Source organism: Cherax quadricarinatus, chromosome 49 (assembly GCF_038502225.1).
Source record: "Cherax quadricarinatus isolate ZL_2023a chromosome 49, ASM3850222v1, whole genome shotgun sequence".
Lineage (NCBI taxonomy): Eukaryota > Metazoa > Arthropoda > Malacostraca > Decapoda > Parastacidae > Cherax > Cherax quadricarinatus.
Window position 1 is genome coordinate 3,059,214 of NC_091340.1, and position 23,549 is coordinate 3,082,762.

Below are 23,549 nucleotides of genomic sequence, written 5' to 3' on the forward strand. Positions count from 1 at the left end.
AACTGGTTTATCTGAATTGCTTTATAAATATTACCATGCTTGCACTCTGACAGCATGTTAAGCCGTAAAACTACTTGTTTTCATTCGTTCTGATCTGGCATGCTCAAGCTCATAGCACTGAAAACTTCCTTACCCCCTGCTCTCTCCAACCCTTCCTGAGATGACCCCTCTCTCTCCTTCCTTCCACCCAAATTTATGCATCTTCATAATTCTGTTTTTTTTTTTTTTTTTAACACGTTGGCCGTTTCCCACCAAGACAGAGTGACCTAAAAAGAAAGAACCCCCCCCCCCCAAAAAAAAAAAAAAAAAAAACTTTCATCATCATTCAATACTTTCACCATCATTCATACATAATCACTGTTTTTTTTTTTTTCCTCTCTAAATACCCAGACCACATCAGTAACCCCTCCTCAATCCTCTGAATTATTCTTTTGATAACCACATACTGTCTTTTAACCCTTTCAGGGTCCGTCCCGTAGATCTACGGCTTTACGTTCAGGGTCCAAACCGTAGATCTACGCCATGAGCTCAGCTCACTCTGATAAACTGTGAGTGGTACATTTGGGCCTAGATATGAGAGAATACATCTATGTGGTATGTGTGCACCACATAAAACAGATCCTGCAGCACACTGTGTATAATGAGAGAAAAAAAATGAAATCATGATTTTTCGATTAAAACAGCAACTTTGCAGTGTTTTTCGTATGTTTTTTATAGTTGTATTTGCGATTTCTTGGTCTCATTTGATAGAATGGAAGACATATTACAGAAATAGAGATGATTTTGATTGGTTTTAGCACTGGAAATGGCTTGAAACTGAGCTCAAAGTAGCAGAAATGTTAAATTTTTGCCGATATTCAAGAGTAAACAAACGACCTCACACGTCTAATACACGTCAGCTGGTGGGTCTAATATACATTCACAAATATGGTGATGATATTTATACAATTATTACAATATTGCATAACAGTAAATCTTCTATTTTTTGGTGTGAATAAAAATTCATTATGTGAATAAAAAATCAAAATGGAATTTATTTGTAAAGCCTCAAAACATAACTAATGAACAGAGGAAATGTTAGTTTAGTGCCAGGAATGCCTACATTGAACTTTGTGTTAAATTGGCCAAATTAACAATTTCCGATCACTTTATTTTGTAGTTGAAACAGTTGACTTGGCGATTTCTTGTGCTCAATCGATAGAGTAGAAGTAATACTAGTGAAATAGCTAAGAATTTGGTTGATTGGAATAATGTAATTGGCCTAAAATGGGAGTCAAAGTCGGCAAAATCGCCGATTCGTAAATATCGCTGACACATCAAAATTCGCGAGAGCATAATTTCGTCAATTTTCCACCAAATTTCGTACTTTTTGTTTTATTACCTTCACAAAAAGATTCTCTACGATTTCATAAGAAAAAATAACAAATTTTTTTTTTTTAAATTCTTGGACACTGGTGCGTGACTCCAGATTTGGGCCTTGGACCCTGAAAGGGTTAATTTCTATGCTCCAAATTTTTGGCATAATATTCAACCCAGTTATTGCTTTTTAACATATCTTTACTGCCTCCAGCCTCCTCCTTGCTGCAGTGTTTGAAGCCCATGCCTCAATTACATGTAAAAGTGTTGGTATAACTATACTGTGGTACATTCTTCTTCAACATATCACCTACCTCTCCCCTCCTCTCCTAATCTACTAAGTGGTTTACCTCATTTTTCATAGACCCACCTACCAACATATTTCTTTCCAAATATCTGAATACATTCTCTTCCTCCATGCTCCCTCTTTTCTGTCTTGAGTACCTACATGACTGCCTAATGTTACCACTCATGCCAGGATCAAACTTTGTTCCTGCATTTGTGAACAAAATGTATAACCACTTGAGCCACAAGCCACTTTGTTTTGTTTAAAGATTGTCTGTGAGGCATACCTTACATTTGGAAGGGAACAGGAATACTTCCCATAAACTATTATTTTTTGATCCTTTCCATGTATATACATATTATATAAAACCATGGAACAGGTAGGGATTGAACCCATATCAAGTGAGTCCAAAAACTCCAGGCCAGTGTGTAAGCTATGGGTTTAATACCCAACATTTCTGTGGTTTATTTGCAATCTTGTTATTACAATTTCATGAGTCTTTTACATTTAATATGGCCAAGGCATAAATCTTTCAAATAATTGAAGTCCTTTACATTATCCACAATTTACACTAAAATGAAGTAAATATTTTGTCATAATAAGCTAAGTTTCATGATAAAGACCAACTTTCTATTCACTTGTACTCCCTCACAAAATTTTTGCACTCTTTCAGTTCTTATTCTGCTAGCACTGGAATCTTTTCTCTCCTTTGTACTGTATGACCCACATGAATTTGATATATTGTGCACATAATTAATATCCTCTCCTTTGATTATACAGAGTATTTATTCTGAGAGGTGTATCTCATGGAGTGTGGATACTAAATAACTAAATTTATATGAAAATAACCGGTTTCCCTGAATCCCTTCACTAAATATTACCCTGCTCACACTCCAACAGATCGTCAGGTCCCAAGTACCATTCGTCTCCATTCACTCCTATCTAACACGCTCATGTACGCTTGCTGGAAGTCCAAGCCCCTTGCCCACAAAACCTCCTTTACCCCCTCTCTCCAACCCTTTCGAGGACGACCCCTACCTCGCCTTCCTTCCCCTATAGATTTATAAGCTTTCCATGTCATTCTACTTTGATCCATTCTCTCTAAATGACCAAACCACCTCAACAACCCCTCTTCTGCCCTCTGACTAATACTTTTATTAACTCCACACCTTTTCCTAATTTCCACACTCCGAATTTTCTGCATAATATTTACACCACACATTGCCCTTAGACAGGACATCTCCACTGCCTCCAACTGTCTCCTCGCTGCTGCATTTACCACCCAAGCTTCACACCCATATAAGAGTGTTGGTACTACTATACTTTCATACATTCCCTTCTTTGCCTCCATAGATAACGTTTTTTGACTCCACATATACCTCAATGCACCACTCACCTTTTTTCCCTCATCAATTCAATGATTAACCTCATCCTTCATAAATCCATCCGCCGACACGTCAACTCCCAAGTATCTGAAAACATTTACTTCTTCCATACTCCTCCTCTCCAATTTGATATCCAATTTTTCTTTATCTAAATCATTCGATACCCTCATCACCTTACTCTTTTCTATGTTCACTTTCAACTTTCTACCTTTACACACATTCCCAAACTCATCCACTAACCTTTGCAATTTTTCTTTAGAATCTCCCATAAGCACAGTATCATCAGCAAAAAGTAATTGTGTTAATTCCCATTTTGAATTTGATTCCCCATAATTTAATCCCACCCCTCTCCCGAACACCCTAGCATTTACTTCTTTTACAACCCCATCTATAAATATATTAAACAACCATGGTGACATTACACATCCCTGTCTAAGACCTACTTTTACCGGGAAGTAGTCTCCCTCTCTTCTACACACCCTAACCTGAGCCTCGCTATCCTCATAAAAACTCTTTACAGCATTTAGTAACTTACCACCTATTCCATATACTTGCAACATCTGCCACATTGCTCCTCTATCCACTCTATCATATGCCTTTTCTAAATCCATAAATGCAATAAAAACTTCTCTACCTTTATCTAAATACTGTTCACATATATGCTTCAATGTAAACACTTGATCTACACATCCCCTACCCACTCTGAAACCTCCTTGCTCATCCGCAATCCTACATTCTGTCTTACCTCTAATTCTTTCAATTATAACCCTACCATACACTTTTCCTGGTATACTCAATAAACTTATTCCTCTATAATTTTTACAATCTCTTTTGTCCCCTTTCCCTTTATATAAAGGGACTATACATACTCTCTGCCAATCCCTAGGTACCTTCCCCTCTTTCATACATTTATTAAACAAAAGTACCAACCACTCCAACACTATATCCCCCCCTGCTTTTAACATTTCTGTCATGATCCCATCAGTTTCAGCTGCTTTACCCCCTTTCATTCTACGTAATGCCTCACGTACCTCCTCCACACTTACATTCTGCTCTTCTTCACTCCTAAAAGATGGTATACCTCCCTGACCAGTGCATGAAATTACCACCTCCCTTTCTTCCTCAACATTTAAAAGTTCCTCAAAATATTCTCACCATCTACCTAATACCTCCCTCTCCCCATCTACTAACTCCCCTACTCTGTTTTTAACTGACAAATCCATACTTTCCCTAGGCTTTCTTAACTTGTTTAACTCACTCCAAAATTTTTTCTTATTTTCATTAAAATTTCTTGACAGTGCCTCTCCCACTCTATCATCTGCTCTCCTTTTGCACTCTCTCACCACTCTCTTCACCTTTCTTTTACTGTCCATTATACTCTGCTTTTCTTATAACACTTCTGCTTTGTAAAAACCTCTCATAAGCTAACTTTTTCTCTTTTATCACACCCTTTACTTCATCATTCCACCAATCACTCCTCTTTCCACCTGCCCCCACCCTCCTATAACCACAAACTTCTGCCCCACATTCTAATACTGCATTTTTAAAACTATTCCAACCCTCTTCAACCCCCCCACTACTCATCTTTGCACTAGCCCACCTTTCTGCCAACAGTCGCTTATATCTCCCCCGAACTTCCTCCTCCCTTAGTTTATACACTTTCACCTCCCTCTTACTTGTTGTTGCCACCTTCCTCTTTTCCCATCTACCTCTTACTCTAACTGTAGCTACAACTAAATAATGATCCGATATATCAGTTGCCCCTCTATAAACATGTACATCCTGGAGCCTACCCATCAACCTTTTATCCACCAATACATAATCTAACAAACTACTTTCATTACGTGCTACATCATACCTTGTATATTTATTTATCCTCTTTTTCATAAAGTATGTATTACTTATTACCAAATCTCTTTCTACACATAGTTCAATTAAAGGCTCCCCATTTACATTTACCCCTGGCACCCCAAATTTACCTACTACTCCCTCCATAACATTTTTACCCACTTTAGCATTGAAATCCCCAACCACCATTACTCTCACACTTGATTCAAAACTCCCCATGCATTCACTCAACATTTCCCAAAATCTCTCTCTCTCCTCTACACTTCTTTCTTCTCCAGGTGCATACACGCTTACTATAACCCACTTTTCACATCCAATCTTTATTTTACTCCACATAATCCTTGAATTAATACATTTATAGTCCCTCTTTTCCTGCCATAGCTTATCCTTCAACATTATTGCTACTCCTTCTTTAGCTCTAACTCTATTTGAAACCCCTGACCTAATCCCATTTATTCCTCTCCATTGAAACTCTCCCACCCCCTTCAGCTTCGTTTCACTTAAAGCCAGGACATCCAGCTTCTTCTCAGACATATTTTGTGGAAAATATGTCTGGCAAAATGATAGAGCCATGGAGTGGCTGCTCATGTGTGCAGTGTATGTAGCTGAAAGAGGTGCGACCTTGTGCAGCCTCTTGTCTGCTCCACTACCAACAACCACCAAAATAAACATGGCTACCTATTATTTAGAGATGGCTACTTTACATTTATTTACATCTGCTGAAGCTGGTTGCTTATTATGTATTTGCAATATGTAAATTATATTTTATAATAGTTGATGATCACTTTCAAGTAATCTGGGAAACAGTTTTTTAGAAAGGTTGTTCAGGTGTTCAATTTACTGGTGCTGCTGTACTGAAACCATCACTTGTCAGTAACAAAGCTTACCATTGTTCCTGACTTTGAGCATATAAAGCACAGGCTGATTTTCTGAGGCTTTTTGGGGGAAAACTGCACCTTATATGCCAGAAAATATGGTAATTTTCTTCCATGAAAATCTTGTATAATGTATTCTAGAATTAGGTCAGCAACCATATTTTTAATTTATTAAAAAATTATTGTTTGCAGTAGGTGCTTATAAAACAATATCCACTTGAGCTGATAAATGTGCAGAAAAATTATATTCAGATAATTAACTCGCATAACCCTTTCAGGATCCAGAGGCCAAATTTCAAAGTGTGCACCAGGGTCCAAGAATTTTCCAAAAAATTTTTTTTTATTTTTTCTAATGAAGTTGTAGAGATTCTTTTTCTGAAGGTAATTAAACAAAAAGTACCAAATTTGATGGAAAACTGACGAAATTATGCTCTCGCGAATTTTGATGTGTCTGTGATATTTACGCATCGGCAATTTTACTGACTTTGACTCCCATTTTAGGCCAATTACATTATTTCAGTCGACCAAATTCTTAGCTATTTCACTAGTATTACTTCTATTCTATCGATTGAGCACACGAAATCACTAAGTCAACTGTTTCAACTACAAAATAAAGTGATCGGAAATTGGTAATTTGACCAATTTAACACAAAGTTGAAAATATTCCAAATTCAAAATAGGGTCCAGAATAAACAATGCAGTCATTCCTGGCACTAAACTAACATTTCCTCTGTTCATTAGTTACGTTTTTCAGGCTCTACAAATGAATTCCATTTTGAATTTTTATTCACAATGAATTTTTATTCAAACCAAAAATAGAAGATTTACTGTTATGCAATAATAATTGTAATAATTGAATGAATAATATCTCATTTGTGAACGTATATTAGACCCACCAGCTGGTGTGTATTAGACGTGTGAGGTCATTTGTTTACTCTTGAACATCGGCAAAAATTTAACATTTCCGCTATTTTGAGCTCGGTTTCAAGCCATTTTCAGTACTAAAACCAATCAATATCATCTCAATTTCTGTAATATATCTTCCATTCTATCAAATGAGACCAAGAAATCGCAAATACAACTATAAAAACGTACGAAAAACACTGCAAAGTTGCTGCTTTAATCAAAAATTACGGTCTGTTTTTTTTCTCATTATGCACTGTGTGCTGCAGGATTTGTTTTATGTGGTGCACACATACCACATAGATGTATTCTCTCATATCTAGGCCCAAATTTACCGCTCACAGCTTATCAGAGTGAACTGAGCTCATGGCGTAGATTTACGGTTTGGACCCTCAACTGAAAACCGTAGATCTACGGCACGGACCCTGAAAGGGTGAAGTCAAAAATTCTAGAAAAAACATTTTAGCTTTAAATGGTTGTGCAAAACCAGGAACAGAAGAGAGAATCTCTGAAGCATAACGTCTCCCTGAGAAACATAACAGTAATTTCTGGCTTCTTTTTTCACCAGTATCTCCTGGAGATGAAGCCTCTCATTCTTCCACCAGAGCACATCCTTAAGCGAGGCGACTCTGAGGCTATTGCTTATGCATTTTTTCACCTTCCACATTGGAAGAGGGTAAGTGTATGTGGCTAGCTTTACAATAAATTACATTACTAAATAAATTTTGTTTAGATTCCTGAGTAAGAGGCACTCTAAAGACTTTTTTTAAGCAAGTCTTATTTTGGTAAATTGGTAAATTATCTTTAACAGCTTGACAAAGCTCCTGAAGAGTGAAACGTTGCCACAATAAAATGTCACCATGGTTGTTTAATATATTTATAGATGGGGTTGTAAAAGAAGTAAATGCTAGGGTGTTCGGGAGACGGGTGGGATTAAATTATGGGGAATTAAATACAAAATGGGAATTGACACAGTTGCTTTTTGCTGATGATACTGTGCTTATAGGAGATTCTAAAGAAAAATTGCAAAGGTTAGTGGATGAGATTGGGAGTGTGTGTAAAGGTAGAAAGTTGAAAGTGAACATAGAAAAGAGTAAGGTGATGAGGGTATCAAATGATTTAGATAAAGAAAAATTGGATATTAAATTGGGGAGGAGGAGTATGGAAGAAGTGAATGCTTTCAGATACTTGGGAGTTGACGTGTCGGCGGATGGATTTATGAAGGATGAGGTTAATCATAGAATTGATGAGGGAAAAAAAGTGAGTGGTGCATTGAAGTATATGTGGAGACAAAAAATGTTATATATGAAGGAAAAGAAGGGAATGTATGAAAGTATAGTAGTACCAACACTCTTATGTGGGTGTGAAGCTTGGGTTGTGAATGCAGCAGCGAGGAGGTGGTTGGACGCAGTGGAGATGTCCTGTCTAAGGGCAATGTGTAGTGTAAATATTATGCAGAAAATTCGGAGTGTGGAAATTAGGAGAAGGTGTGGAGTTAATACAAGTATTAGTCAGAGGGCTGAAGAGGGGTTGTTGAGGTGGTTTGGTCATTTGGAGAGAATGGATCAAAGTAGAATGACATGGAGAGTGTATAAATCTGTAGGGGAAGGAAGGCGGGGTAGGGGTCGTCCTCGAAAAGATTGGAAGGAAGGGGTAAGGGAAATTTTTGTGGGCGAGGGGCTTGGACTTCCAGCAGGCGTGCATGAGCGTGTTCGATAGGAGTGAATGGAGACGAATGGTATTTGGGACCTGACGATCTGTTGGAGTGTAAGCAGGGTAATATTTAGTGAAGGGATTCAGAGAAACTGGTTATTTTTGTATAGCCAAACTAGAGTCCTCCTGGAAATGGGAAGTACAATGCCTGCACTCTAAAGGAGGGGTTCGGGATATTAGCAGTTTGGAGGGATTATGTTGTGTATCTTTATACGTATATGCTTCTAAACTGTTGTGTTCTGAGCACCTCTGCAAAAACAGTGATTATGTGTGAGTGAGGTGAAAGTGTTGAATGATGATGAAAGTATTTTCTTTTTGGGGATTTTCTTTCTTTTTCGGTCACCCTGCCTCAGTGGGAGACGGCCGACTTGTTAAAAAAAAAAAATTATTACATACTTATCTTTAGCTAGTAAGTAGTCTGGTCCATATTGTTTTTAGGCCTCACTCTCAAGTGCCCTTCCATCGACCTGTAATTACTTTATAGGTTGCCTGAGTTAGTCAAATTCTTATACTTATACTGACCATACCTGAAGGGGCATATTTATACTGACAGTACCTGAAAGGACACATTTCTAATGACCGTAACTGAAGGGACATATTGAGAGAAAAGTTTAAGTGGAATTGGCTTACTTTCCATGGGAAGGAGTGTATTGCATAATCCACACCTTCTCCATTAAGTTCTTTTTTCATACAGAAAAATGGCCATGGACATCATGTACATACTGCCTTACTAAAATGAGAGAATTGTCGTGACTGTCTCCCGGTGTTCTGTGACCTTGCAGGAACACTCACACATTGTACTGCTGCTGCTGCTATCCTGCAGTGTTTGTGCTCCTAGTTGATTGTTCAGCTATTCTCGCTGCTGCTGCTGCTGAATACAAACTTCTACATTAGACTGGCTTGTACTGACATATTGTTGCATTGTCCCTTCTTCACTGCTGTGGCTGCTCCACTACATGTCTGTGGATGCTGCTGGTTCACTGTGGCAGCTGCATTGTTGTCAGCATAACTCATAGGTTACTGAATCACTGACTTTACTGTCACATATATACATATCTGATATATATACACCCTTACATATGTACACCTCTCATGACTTCAATATTGTTTCAGTACACACCTTATTTTCTTATCAATTAAAATTGTGCCATCATGAGACCATTACTATAAGCACAATATTGTTTGGAGCAGTCATACACTGATTTTTTGCAACAGTAGTGTTACTGCAAACTCAGTACATTAGGGCATTGTTGTATTAATCAGTGGAAGCAATTCAAGACACCTACCATAAATCAAGTGTGGGGATATCAAGATTTCTGTATTGGAAATCTGGTCACTACACTGTGAATCTATTATTGACTTTATTTTTTTCTGTGCTACCTTGTCCAAAATTCTTCAAAATTAACCTTCTGTTCAAAATTAACCTTCTGTTCCTTGTCACTGTTTCCAATCATATGCTTATAGAAGCCACCGTCTCAAGGAACTCTCTTGTAATAAAAATTGAATTCACAGCAGCTTTGATTCAACATTTGGATCACTTTAGGATTGTTACAGATTCCATCAAGATAGAGTGAGCTGGCTAAAAAGTTGTCTGAGATTGTGATGCTCTTGTGGTCTTGGTTCTACCATTTGGCTTATAACACAATGCTAAGGAGTTTTTATAACACTTTCTTCCCTGGATGATCCAAAAGGACTGTCGTAAGTGACACAATGTATCCTGCATCCTCCATGCAGTACACTTATGTGAGCACTTTGTACTATAAAACAGGTGAATGAATAACTTTTATGACTCAAGGTAGAGTGCTTCACTTCTCTCATCTACTTTCACATTTTGGATTCTACCTCTTCACCTCATTATATGCTCCTCATCCTGGTAGACCTAATATATTTATTAATCTCAGTTTCTCTAAAGCAATTTCTCTTCTGTTTTTGGGCACTCAAGCTTGCTGATATTTGCCTTCTCAGCACTCAGCATTTAAGTGAGGAGGAAAATAATATTGTTCAGCATATGAAGAAATTTGAAAACTAGTGAAAAAACATTGAGCAACTTTTTCAATGTTGAATATCTAGTCTCATCTATAGCTAACTGGAATCTCGTTCTTAGTAACATAATTTTTTACTAGGTTTACAAGAGGATTGGGAGCTATGTTTTCCTTCTCTTGCCAACAGTTTTTCTTAGTCAGAAACTCAGAACCATAAAACCACAAATCATTATTTACAAATTTTATCATCTCTTCATCCCTGTACAACAAATCTATTGGATTGTCAGTGCTAGGGATGTGCAGGTAAGTTATAGGCATACTATACTATACTATCTGCTGTGCCTCTTCTACCTGATTCTTGACATAGACTATCGTGTTACTACAGTTTGTAATCTGCTGGAGTGTCACTTCATTATCAGACCGTGTGTAGATCTGATTTGTATGTGGATTGATTTTGTCAACATTTCTAATACTGTATGTATATATTGACTCAATTTTATGCCCCAAAAAATGTTGTTAGTTCTGATCGTGGTAGTATTCTCATTTTAATGGTGCTACAGTTGCTTTGGAAGTAAGGTTGTGACTTCCAGTAGCATTACTAAGATGGGCCACGGCACTGTCCAGGACCAGGTTAAAGGGACTGCAACCATATAATTTTACTACACACTAGTTTTGAAGAACATATCTGCCACATTTTACAATACTGTAATTTTACTGTAATTTTTACCACTGAATATATCATTGCTTAGTTAAGATTAAGTTAATTTTAAGCCTGCCCATAATGCTCTGCATACAAGGGACTTTTAGCAGGTACACCCAATCACTATATTTCTTTGTACAACTATGTATCATGTCCAAATAAAAAAAAAATAGATTGCTGTACTTTCGGTAAAGGAGTCATAGTCATGTCCCCAATATTTTTGTGCAAATATAAGTTTAACATTTCTGAATTTATGGCTTGAGAGTTTCTCTTGGAGAGTTTCTCTTGGAGTTTGTAGATTCTGAGGGAGACAGCAGGTGTTGTCTTAGTGTTAATATTTTTTATCTGTTTTAACCAATGAATTATTCCCACAGGTGGATGGGGTTCTGAATCTCCTTCACTGCACTTGGGAGGGAACCTTCCGTATCATTCCATATCCTCTAGAAAAAGGTCACCTCTTCTACCCTTACCCTACGTGTACAGAGTGTGCTGACCGAGAGCTTCTACCATGTGAGTGCTTGCATTTGTCAAGTGTTGCTGTAGCTAGTATTAAAATTGATATGATACACCAGTGTCAAATGTATGGTATTTGATTTGAATGATTAATATAAGTGATAATTATTAAAATACAGTATGTTTTGTGATTCACATTCATTGTTGTAATTTAAAGATAGAACTTAAAATAAATCACTGGTTTATTCCTTTTATTTTCTGCTTCTCATTCATAATATTTTTCCTGTCCAGTAGAATTACTTCAAATTGAGTGGCATAATTTGGGTGATAAAAGGTATCAGAAAGTCTCAGAGAACTCCAAGTTGTTAGTATATTAGTCAGATGTTCTCTAATTCTCCCACTTAGCAACACTTTCGTCTCTCATTGACACTTAACATAGTACAGTGGTATCCCAAGTTTCGAACTGCTCCCAACTCGACCAATTATGTAAGTGTATTATTGTAAATGCTTTTATAAGTGTATTTTTGGGGGTCTGAAACGGCCTAATCTAATTTACATTATTCCTCATGGAAACAAATTCGTTCGGTAACGGCACTTGAACAGCCTTCTGGAACGAAGAAAGTTCGAAACTCGGGGTACCACTGTATATGAACGATGTTTATTTTCTCTTCTACTCCTCAGAAATGTCCTTAACATTTTATTGAATACTATGACACTAGTTTTCAAAGACCATCGTAGTCCACAAAGCAAAAATCCTTACTTCCATTATATTATGATATTTTTTCTAAAATGAAAGGGGGTAAGGCAGCCGGGATTGATGGGATAAAGATAGAAATGTTAAAAGCAGGTGGGGATATAGTTTTGGAGTGGTTGGTGCAATTATTTAATAAATGTATGGAAGAGGGTAAGGTACCTAGGGATTGGCAGAGAGCATGCATAGTTCCTTTGTATAAAGGCAAAGGGGATAAAAGAGAGTGCAAAAATTATAGGGGGATAAGTCTGTTGAGTATACCTGGCAAAGTGTATGGTAGAGTTATTATTGAAAGAATTAAGAGTAAGACGGAGAATAGGATAGCAGATGAACAAGGAGGCTTTAGGAAAGGTAGGGGGTGTGTGGACCAGGTGTTTACAGTGAAACATGTAAGTGAACCGTATTTAGATAAGGCTAAAGAGGTCTTTGTGGCATTTATGGATTTGGAAAAGGCGTATGACAGGGTGGAGAGGGGGGCAATGTGGCAGATGTTGCAGGTGTATGGTGTAGGAGGTAGGTTACTGAAAGCAGTGAAGAGTTTTTACGAGGATAGTGAGGCTCAAGTTAGAGTATGTAGGAAAGAGGGAAATTATTTCCCAGTAAAAGTAGGCCTTAGACAAGGATGTGTGATGTCACCGTGGTTGTTTAATATATTTATAGATGGGGTTGTAAGAGAAGTAAATGCGAGGGTCTTGGCAAGAGGCGTGGAGTTAAAAGATAAAGAATCACACTTAAAGTGGGAGTTGTCACAGTTGCTCTTTGCTGATGACACTGTGCTCTTGGGAGATTCTGAAGAGAAGTTGCAGAGATTGGTGGATGAATTTGGTAGGGTGTGCAAAAGAAGAAAATTGAAAGTGAATACAGGAAAGAGTAAGGTTATGAGGATAACAAAAAGATTAGGTGATGAAAGACTGGATATCAGATTGGAGGGAGAGAGTATGGAGGAGGTGAATGTATTCAGATATTTGGGAGTGGACGTGTCAGCGGATGGGTCTATGAAAGATGAGGTGAATCATAGAATTGATGAGGGGAAAAGGGTGAGTGGTGCACTTAGGAGTCTGTGGAGTCAAAGAACTTTGTCCTTGGAGGCAAAGAGGGGAATGTATGAGAGTATAGTTTTACCAACGCTCTTATATGGGTGTGAAGCATGGGTGATGAATGTTGCAGCGAGGAGAAGGCTGGAGGCAGTGGAGATGTCATGTCTGAGGGCAATGTGTGGTGTGAATATAATGCAGAGAATTCGCAGTTTGGAAGTTAGGAGGAGGTTCGGGATTACCAAAACTGTTGTCCAGAGGGCTGAGGAAGGGTTGTTGAGGTGGTTCGGACATGTGGAGAGAATGGAGCGAAACAGAATAACTTCAAGAGTGTATCAGTCTGTAGTGGAAGGAAAGCGGGGTAGGGGTCGGCCTAGGAAAGGTTGGAGGGAGGGGGTAAAGGAGGTTTTGTGTGCGACGGGCTTGGACTTCCAGCAGGCATGCGTGAGCGTGTTTGATAGGAGTGAATGGAGACAAATGATTTTTAATACTTGACGTGCTGTTGGAGTGTGAGCAAAGTAACATTTATGAAGGGGTTCAGGGAAACCGGCAGGCCGGACTTGAGTCCTGGAGATGGGAAGTACAGTGCCTGCACTCTGAAGGAGGGATGTTAATGTTGCAGTTTAAAAACTGTAGTGTAAAGCACCCTTCTGGCAAGACAGTGATGGAGTGAATGATGGTGAAAGTTTTTCTTTTTCGGGCCACCCTGCCTTGGTGGGAATCGGCCAGTGTGATAATAAAAAATAATAATAAAAATATTTTTTCTAAGAAATATTATGTATTTGTGATCTCGTGTGATCGTGTTAGAGGTGCATGGAGACAAACAAATGGTTTTAAATGGATATGCTATTGGAGTATAAGCAGGGTAACTTTATGAAAGGATTCAGGTGAGCCGGTTAGACTTTACCATTTTACTTGTTTTTCTCGATCCTGCCCCATGCAGTGCAAGGGGTAGGATCTTTTTATACTGTACATACTCACTGTACAGACCTGTTCTCTCATATCTAGGCCAAAATTTACCCCTTGCAGATCTACGTGAGGAACACTGGCATCGGTGACATAGATCTACTTGGGAGACAGTGAAAGGGTTGAACCAAATAGAAAAAATACAGATAAAGATGCCTAAAATATGAAATAATCTAAAATTTTCCCTTTAAAAGTAGGCCTTAGACAAGGATGTGTGATGTCACCATGGTTGGTTAATATATTTATGGATGGGGTTGTAAGAGAAGTGAATGCGAGGGTCTTGGCAAGAGATGTGGAGTTAAAAGATAAAGAATCTAACACAAAGTGGGAGTTGTCATAGTTGCTCTTTGCTGATGACACTGTGCTTTTGGGAGATTCTGAAGAGAAGTTGCAGAGGTTGTTGGATGAGTTTGGGAGGGTATGTAAAAGAAGAAAAGTAATAAAAGTGAATATAGGAAAAAGTAAGGTGATGAGGATAAGAAGATTAGGTGATGAAAGATTGTATATCAGATTGGAGGGAGGGAGTATGGATGAGGTGAATGTATTCAGATATTTGGGAGTGGACATGTTAGCGGATGGATCTATGAAGAATGAGGTGAATCATAGAATTGATGAGGGAAAAAGGGTGAGTGGTGCACTTAGGAGTCTGTGGAGACAAAGAACTTTGTGTGTGGAAGCAAAGAGGGGAATGTATGAGAGTATAGTTGTACCAACACTCTTATGTGGGTGTGAAGCATGAGTGGTGAATGTTGCAAGAAGGAGAAGGCTAGAGGCAGTGGAGATGTCGTGTCTGAGGGCAATGTGTGGTGTGAATATAATACAGAGAATTCGTAGTTTGGAAATTAGGAGGAGGTGCAGGATCATCAAAACTGTTATCCAGAGGGTTGAGGAGGGGTTGTTGAGGTGGTTTGGACATGTAGAGAGGATGGAACAAAATAGAATGACTTAGTGTACAAATCTGTAGTGGAGGGAAGGCGGGGTAGGGGTCGGCCTAGGAAAGGTTGGAGGGAGGGGGTAAAGGAGGTTTTGTGTGCGAGGGGCTTGGATTTCCAGCAAGCATGCGTGAGCGCATTTGATAGTAGTGAATGGAGACAAATATTTTTTAATACTTGACGTGTTGTTGGAGAGTGAGCAAGGTAACATTTATGAAGGGATTCAGGGAAACCGGCAGGCCGGACTTGAGTCCTGGAGATGGGAAGTAGTGTCTGCATTCTGAAGGAGGGGTGTCTGCATTCTGAAGACAGTGATGGAGTGAAAATGATGAAAGTTTTTCCTTTTCAGGCCACCCTGCCTTGGTGGGAAATGGCCGACTTGTTAATAATAATAATAAATTTATTGACTCCAGAAACAAAGAGAATTTTAGCATGTTTACTTTTAAAACATGTAGTTTTTTTTCTTTCTCTTTATAAATGTTATGCAAAAAGGGACACGTGCTTCTTTAACCCTTTCAGGGTACCCAGGCCCTCTCCCAGACTTGTTCTCAGGGTCGCCCAAATTTCAAAAAAAAAAAAAAAAAAATCTTATGAAAAGATAGAGAATCTTTTCCCAGTCATAATGACACTAAAAGTATGAAATATGATGGAAAACTTACAGAATTATGCTCTCGCGAAGTTAGCGGTCTCGATGATGTTTACGCATCGGCGATTTTGCCCACTTTGAGCCCTATTTTCGGCCAATTCCAGTGTACTAGTTGACAAAAATCATAACTATTTTGCTAGAACTCCATTTTTTTCTATCGAATGAGTACAAGAAACCACCCACTTACCGATTTCAACTATCCAGTACAGTGGTCAGAATTTAGCAATTTTGCCAATTTCACACAAATTTCAAAAGATGCCAATTTCCAAATAGGGTCCAGAATAAACAAGAAAGACATTCCTGGCACTAAATTAACATTTTCTCTGTTCATTAGTCATGTCCCCATGCCCCTCTTACATTCTTTTGCTTTCCACTTTGAATTTTTTAATCTCACAAAAAATAGAAGATTTACTGTTATGCAGACTACTGCATTTGTGTAGAAATGGTATAAATAATATCGGCGCACTTGTGAAAGAATATTAGACTCACCAGTTGACATGTATTATACGCTTAGCATGGTTTGTTTACTTTTGAAGTTTGGTAAAAATCGAACATTTCTGCTACTTTGAGCTCAATTTCAAGGTACTTTTCATTGTAAAACTAGTCAAAATCATCTCAATTTCTGTAATGTCTTCCATTCTATAAAATGAGACCAGGAAAACTAGAACACAACAATAAGTACCATACGAAAATACATTGCAAAGTCGCTGTTTTAATCCAAAAACACTGTCAAAGTTTTTTTTTTCTCATTACACACTGTGTGCTGCAGGATTTTTTTTATACTGCGCACACTGACTGCATAGACCCATTCTTTCACATGTAGGCCTACCAGCTTTCTCTCACTAGATTTGAGGGCGCTAGAACGTCAAAAACCCTGGTGCGTAAGCTGTGCTAGTACGTCCGAAACCCTGAAAGGGTTAAGTATCATTCATGCAATGTTATGAAAAGAATCTCAGTAGAGTATTAGTTGTATTAATAAGAAATATTGTAGTTTAATTATTCATAATGATTTTAAGCATATCCATACTTTCAATGTTTGAATGCTCACCTTTTGTTAGATGTATTTTTCAGATGTAATTTTTTCATCATCATAAAGAAAATATCTTTTTATAGCCTGCATATTTATGTTTTCCTACACAGCTTTCCATGAGGTGTCAGTATACCCAAAGAAGGAGTTGCCATTCTTCATTGTGTTTACCGCAGGGTTGTGTTCCTTCACAGCTCTTCTGGCACTACTCACTCACCAGTATCCAGAACCCATGGGGGCCCTGGCCAAGACGGTGCGTTTAAGTGGAATAATCCTTTACATAGTGTCATTCTAATTCCTTATGTTATCGTCTCTGAGGCAGCATTTTTATATTCAGTAGTCTATTGTGTATTTTTTTTATTCTTTTTTTTTCTACTTTAGAAATGGTACAGTAAACCCTTCATTAATACAGTAATTAAAATGATCTCAAGAAAGACGAATTCATCAACACTCGATTGAAAAACAGTAACCATACACAAATAACCCGTACATAGAAGAGAGGAGCTTACATCATCATAAGCTCCTCTCTTCTATGTGTCGGTTATTTGTGTATTGTTCTGGTTATGGTATTGTGCCTTTTTTTATGTTATTAACAGTAACCATAATTTGATTTGCTCTGAAAACTCCCCTGATGCACATGCTATAATTTGTGAAGTATTCAAGAGTGATGCATGAAACCCAGGGTGGCCACACATTGGTGGGAGAGGCTATTGTTTTTAATTTCACAAACTCCAACTTCTATTCAATATACACATACCTTTACTTTCTTGTGGCTCTCTCAATAATTCTTTTTAATGCACCGGCCATCTCCTACTGAGGCAGGGTGACCTAAGAAGAAAAACAAAAGTTTTTCTTTTTACATGTAGTAATTTATGCAGGAGAAGGGGTTACTAGCCCCTTGCTCTTCTTTATAGTTCTTATCACTTAACTTTAACTTTCTAACTTAGGAGGCCTGATCTGAGACTTGGTCATATGGAAGATATCCCCTAAAACCACTTTCAGATAGGGAACTCCCGGCATCATGCTTTGGCGTCATCGCACTACACTCTCGACAGTGACTTTCTGGAAGCATAGCATGGTTGTCTGTGTTTATCAAATGATTTTGGATCTTATCTTTACCTCGTCTCGGGATACTAGTGATGATGGAGGTACCAAGATGTAAATTGTGAAATTCCATGGGTTTCTAAGAAAACTGAGGTACAAGATGTTTTGCAGTGTATAGTGAAAGTAGGAGGCAGTGCATGAAGGCTAGTAACCCATAATTACATTAATTACTGTGCCTTGATAATAACAAGAAAGTTGTGTAGTGAAGTTGTGATGGTGGTGATGATGATACACAAATAACCCGCACATAAAAGAGAGAAGCTTGCGACGACGTTTCGGTCTGACTTGGACCATTGACAAAGTCACACTAACCAGAGGTGGAGCAGGACGGCTATATATAAGCAGGAAGAGGTGGTGGTAGTAGTAGTAGTACAAGAGTTGTATATAATACCGACAAGATGAAATTAAGACACATGCACAACACCCGGGCATCCCCATCATAGACGTTTCGCCATCCAGCCAGCCACTGGATGGCGAAACGTCCACAACAAAGACAACCAGACGCCTCACATGTGTCTTAATTTGATGAAATTAATTTGATGAAATTAAGACACATGTGCGGCGTCTGGTTGTCTTTGTTGTGGACGTTTCGCCATCCAGTGGCTGGCTGGATGGCGAAACGTCTATGATGGGGATGCCCGGGTGTTGTGCATGTGTCTTAATTTCATCTTGTCGGTATTATATACAACTCTTGTACTACTACTACTACTACTACCACCACCTCTTCCTGCCTATATATAGCCGTTCTGCTCCACCTCTAGTTAGTGTGACTTTGTCAATGGTTCAAGTCGGACCAAAACGTCGTCGTAAGCTTCTCTCTTTTATGTGCGGGTTATTTGTGTATCGTTCCAGTCACGGTATTGTGCCTTTTTTGTTATTTATTGGTGATGATGATGGTGGTGGTGATGCTGCTGCTGCTGCTGCTGCTGCTGCTGCTGTGGGATTTGAGAGCTACCACAACTTACACCTCATTGAGCTCTGCTTCAGTTTCAGTGCCCTCAGTCTATCCTCATAGGAAGATTTCTGATGTCTAGCAGACACAATATGTACTGACTGAGGCTCCCATGACACCAGCTGACTGCACGAAAACATTACACTATTTAAGGATTCCTCAAACCATGCTCTGTCAAGCATAGTAATATTTATTTGACTAATAAAATGAGAGTCGTTGTGGGGGCAAATAACTGCTAGTTGCTACTCTTGTTATATCATCAGCAATGTTTTGAGAGAGGAGATGGAGGCATGTTATTTCCCTGCTGACTCTGGCTTCACTTAGGCCCAAGTGTGTGGTGTTATTGTCTCTTCCATTTAACACAATGTTATCGGCCCCTCATGCATAGAGTTAGATATGGAAATCTATGATCATACAGCATACTGGGTTAATATTTTCTCGAAGGCTTTCATCTTTAGTATGCGTTTCTTTTGTAGGCTTGGTTCAGTATTTGTACAGTTTGGAAAGAACATGTTACTTTTGTTTTTGACTTGTGTTGATTGCTGCTGCTGCTGCTGCTGATGGTAGTAGAGATGAGGAGGTGGTAGTGGCAGGGGTGATGGTGGTAGTGGTGGTGGTGTGGTGTGGTGGTAGCTGAAGCTGCCTCCCACATTTTTGTACAATAGTTTTTGTTTCTGCTTTATCAAATGCATTTTTTCTTTGGTATATGTTCATTTTGTATACAGTATATATGGCGAGTTCATTTACTTTTGTCTTTTCTGGCCGGGGATTTGATCTCCAGACCTCACTGATGAGAGCTGCGACTCTATGCACGAGACTATGACACCTACATCATTTATTTTTGGTACAGTTTGGTAAGGAAATTTGGCTTTTATTTTTACAATGTTTACCGAGCGCATGTCAGTTGATAAAGCTTGCTACACTCAACTCGCCCCAGTAGGCCAATGTTAACCCTCCTCACATTCTTTAAATACCTCATGTAATAATTAACAGAATGTAAGATAAACTACTAATTTTTATCTAGTAGAATGTTAAGAATTTTTTTTTTTTTTTGCCAATTTGCAGGTGTCTGGTATGTAACCTTATTTTTTCACATGTTCTTCACTTCATTGGACACAATTGGAAGTTAAGCCACTGGGTTAATTGAGGGTTTACTGTATCTATTTTTTAAGAATATAAATTGATAATGTAGATCTTTATCTATATAATGTTTTTAACATCACATGCTGGTGCTTGGTAAGGCACCAAGTGTTTCATGTTAAGTGTGCATGAAGCCTGTCATTGATAGGGTATGCATGGATGCTCCTGGGAATGCGGGGAACACAGGGTGTGCATGTGTAGGGCATGAGGGTTAGTGCACGTAAGGCATGCCAGTGCATTCAGGTCTTTGCCATGGTGCATTCTTCTCTAATGTACAATATCAGGCCTTAGTGCAGTATATTTTGATGTGTGCATAGTATACTGGTATACTGGTTTATCATTCAAGGTGAAAGAGGCGTAGGGATAAGCTAGTGTGTGGGCATTCATGGGAGGGAAGGTGCATATATCTGTCTGTTGCTTTCTGGTCGGGGTAGTGGTAGTTGCCTCCCTACCACTGCAAGGGGTGACTGGTAGAGAGTGAGTGCACTTGTCCTCCTGCAGGGGACATGTGGGTGGTAGGTGAGGGCATGGTCAAGTGGGCATGATATATCATTCTAACATCAAATGAAACTAAATAAAGTATAAAAATACTGTACTTGGAAAAATCTTTCTCAAATTCTAGGATGGTTGCACCCAGACTGCTAGCTTTTGGTGTCATTACGTTCAGAAAAAGATTCTTTACCATTTCAGAAGAATTTTTTTTTAAAGTGGGGTCTGGACACTGAAGGGTTTAATTATGGTTGCTTTTGTAAGTCAGTTTTGAAAGGAGTGATCTTACTGGGCTGGGGTGGAAGACAGGTGGCTGAGGTGCTTGCACTAATGTCGATGCAGAGTTGTCATTAGGTGATGGTTCTTTTGAAGTACCGAGGTATTCTATAATGTGTGTCTGGTATGTTTTACTATGCAGTACTTCATGCAACTGATAGTTGGCATAGTTGATGGTATCTGCAATGTTAAATTTATGCCAGAATTCTGGCACTCCAGACTCTGATTCAGGGTCCATTGCCTGGACAAGTTTCTACATCACTGCACCTTAATGTCTTAGTCACTCCTTGATCCAGTAGTTGTATTAATGATGATGTGTTTGGTGGTAAAAGCACAACTTTAGATGTTGGTGCACATCCTCCAAGAGTTCTGAATGAATGCAGTAATTTTCAAGAATAAAGAGAAACTTAAATACAAAGTTCTTGTAATGCAGGTAAAACATGACTTTGGGAATAATATGATGCTCAAACCAACCAATAAGTAAGGCCTCTATCATCCATGTTGATGGGTTTGACCTCCAAATAACTGGCAAAGAGGCTTAGTCAGTACCTTACAAAGCACTGAGAAATTTGGAGTGGTAAATAAGCATGGATTTATAATTAAAATCGCCTGATGCATTTCAAACAGTAAAAGGCTGAAACTATCCTTTGCTGCCTTGAATTCCATTACACTTTTGTCAAGGTGGCTGATGTAGGTTCTCCATGGCATTATTGTCCAATAAACACTTCCCTTGCGAACATTAAACATTTACTCCAACTCTGAACCACCTTAAGAAATAGTTTCTCCTAATTCATCATGGAAATTCCCTGTGACCAGCAGCAGCACTTGAACCAGAAAATTTAACATTTTGCAACTGGTTGTGGATCTTGAACCTGTGGAACCAGCCAGTACCAAACAGGCACTCTTGTTCAGCCTCTCCTCATTATGCACTGTTTTATAATGCTTTTAGGCTTTTTCCTTTGTTATGATGAAATTAATTAAGTGGTGCACCTTTTTTGCTTTACTACTCTGTCCACTCCTTCAATTTTTCCATCTTATTTAATTGTTGTGATCTGTGTCATTTTTTCAGTCAGCCTGAGTTACTCATGCTGCCTCTGTCACATGTACCACTTAAGTTTATCTAGAATCTCAAATTTTTTAAAACACCAAGACTTTTATGCTTATGCTTCTTAACACTTCCAGCATCACTCACATTCCTCTTGGGTGCCATGGTTACTATCCAGAGACAAGATTGGTCAGTGAAAAGATAAAAATTTGAATCGCCGAAATAGGCTGAGTATGGTATTTGACTCGTATGCATGGAGAACCGATGACGTGGGAGATTGTGTTTATTAAAGAGTGCAACTAGACACTGGGCTAGCCTGTAGGTTCACTACTAGATGGAGGGCAAAGAACCTGCAGTGTCCTGTGTTTTTACCTAGATATTCTCTGTGCTAGCTAATAAATAGGACGTGCACATCAAAATCATTGCACTTTTTCCAATCGTGTTATTGCGAAAAGTATTTATAGATCACGTGTTAATCAATGGTTTACTGTAATTTATAATTCCTTTTATGTGCAAGAACTTTCCATAATTATTTGTTTATATTTCAGCTCCTGAGTTGGTGGTATGTTCCCATCCAGTATGTGCTAGAGAAGTTAGAAGCGGTTTTGCCTTCAAATCTCCTACATCACTTATCACGAATCTGACCATCATGCTTAAGGTACTTACATAATTAGTCATTTAAGTATAGACTTGGATTCTTTGTTTACAAATGCCACCATGGGTGACAGTATGGTGTTGTTAGTGCCACCACTAATAATAGTGTAAGTGCTTTAATTAAATGATCATTTTTCTTTCAGTATGGTAGCAACTGCTGGGAGCATCATTCTTTGTCATTGACGTTTCATTTCAACACATCCTGCAGCAGATATTGTTATTGTGTCAAAATTAGCTACTGATAGTGTTGGTTGGTGCAGTAAAACTATTTCCTGATATTGAAGATTTTAGTTTTAATTAAATCAACCGCAGGCTCCAATTGCTTATTTTGTCACACCTAGTGTTGTGATTTGCTGTTTAGAGTTACAAATTGTACTTAAGTATGCTTGAACTTGTATGGTTATTTATGAATGAAGAGAGACAAACATGACTCATACTGAGATGCTGGTGTCCATTGCACAAAACAATCAAGATATATTTATTTTGTCAACATGACTAGATAACTTAGAGCCAGAGATTATATGAAATAAGAACATCCCATTTATTCACCAGATATATAATAGAATGTGAACTCATACACGAGTAAAGATTGCTAAAGTTGAGTATATCAGGTCTTATGTGTATTGTATTTGCAGTCTGCTTTGTAACTTGCTATGCAAAAAATTTTAATTTGGATAAACAAGATTTTATTTAGGAAATATCAAAATTGTTGAATTACTGGTGTGTTATACAAATAGTCTAAAGGTATACTTTTTAAAACATACATATTTATATATTTTTTAATGGGAACCATTTGAGTAAAACTATAAATAATGTACATGAAATGCCGTGTATCCATACTTGCATAATATTGACACAAAGGATATATATTTTGAAAGACAAATGTTTGGTTAATTTTTTAAAGTATAATAATTGTAACTCTGGATACTTTTTAATCTTCATAGTTTTAGTAAAGGCTGATTATACACTACAACTTGTTAGCACCTCTATATATATGAATTACTGTGTCTACAAAGGTGTCAATATTAGCTG

General features: G+C 38.2%; 1 protein-coding gene across 7 annotated transcripts in view; it reads left to right on the top strand.

The window, feature by feature from the left end:
• The window catches only part of LOC128696978 (protein ST7 homolog), a 113,035-nt gene extending 90,033 nt beyond the window's left edge, over window positions 1-23,002 (top strand). For 6 of the 7 annotated variants that reach the window (XM_053788434.2, XM_053788435.2, XM_053788436.2 and 3 more), the window contains 5 exons: window positions 7,222-7,329; window positions 11,423-11,558; window positions 16,971-17,110; window positions 22,412-22,521; window positions 22,661-23,002. In XM_053788434.2, coding sequence (XP_053644409.1) covers window positions 7,222-7,329; window positions 11,423-11,558; window positions 16,971-17,110; window positions 22,412-22,507 — 480 coding nt within the window. In that variant the 3' untranslated portion in view covers window positions 22,508-22,521; window positions 22,661-23,002. Of the gene's footprint in view, window positions 1-7,221; window positions 7,330-11,422; window positions 11,559-16,970; window positions 17,111-19,694; window positions 19,768-22,411; window positions 22,522-22,660 lie in introns of all 7 variants that reach the window. The other variant, XR_011393299.1, reaches the window with a different exon arrangement.
• Window positions 23,003-23,549: the final 547 nt, after the last annotated feature.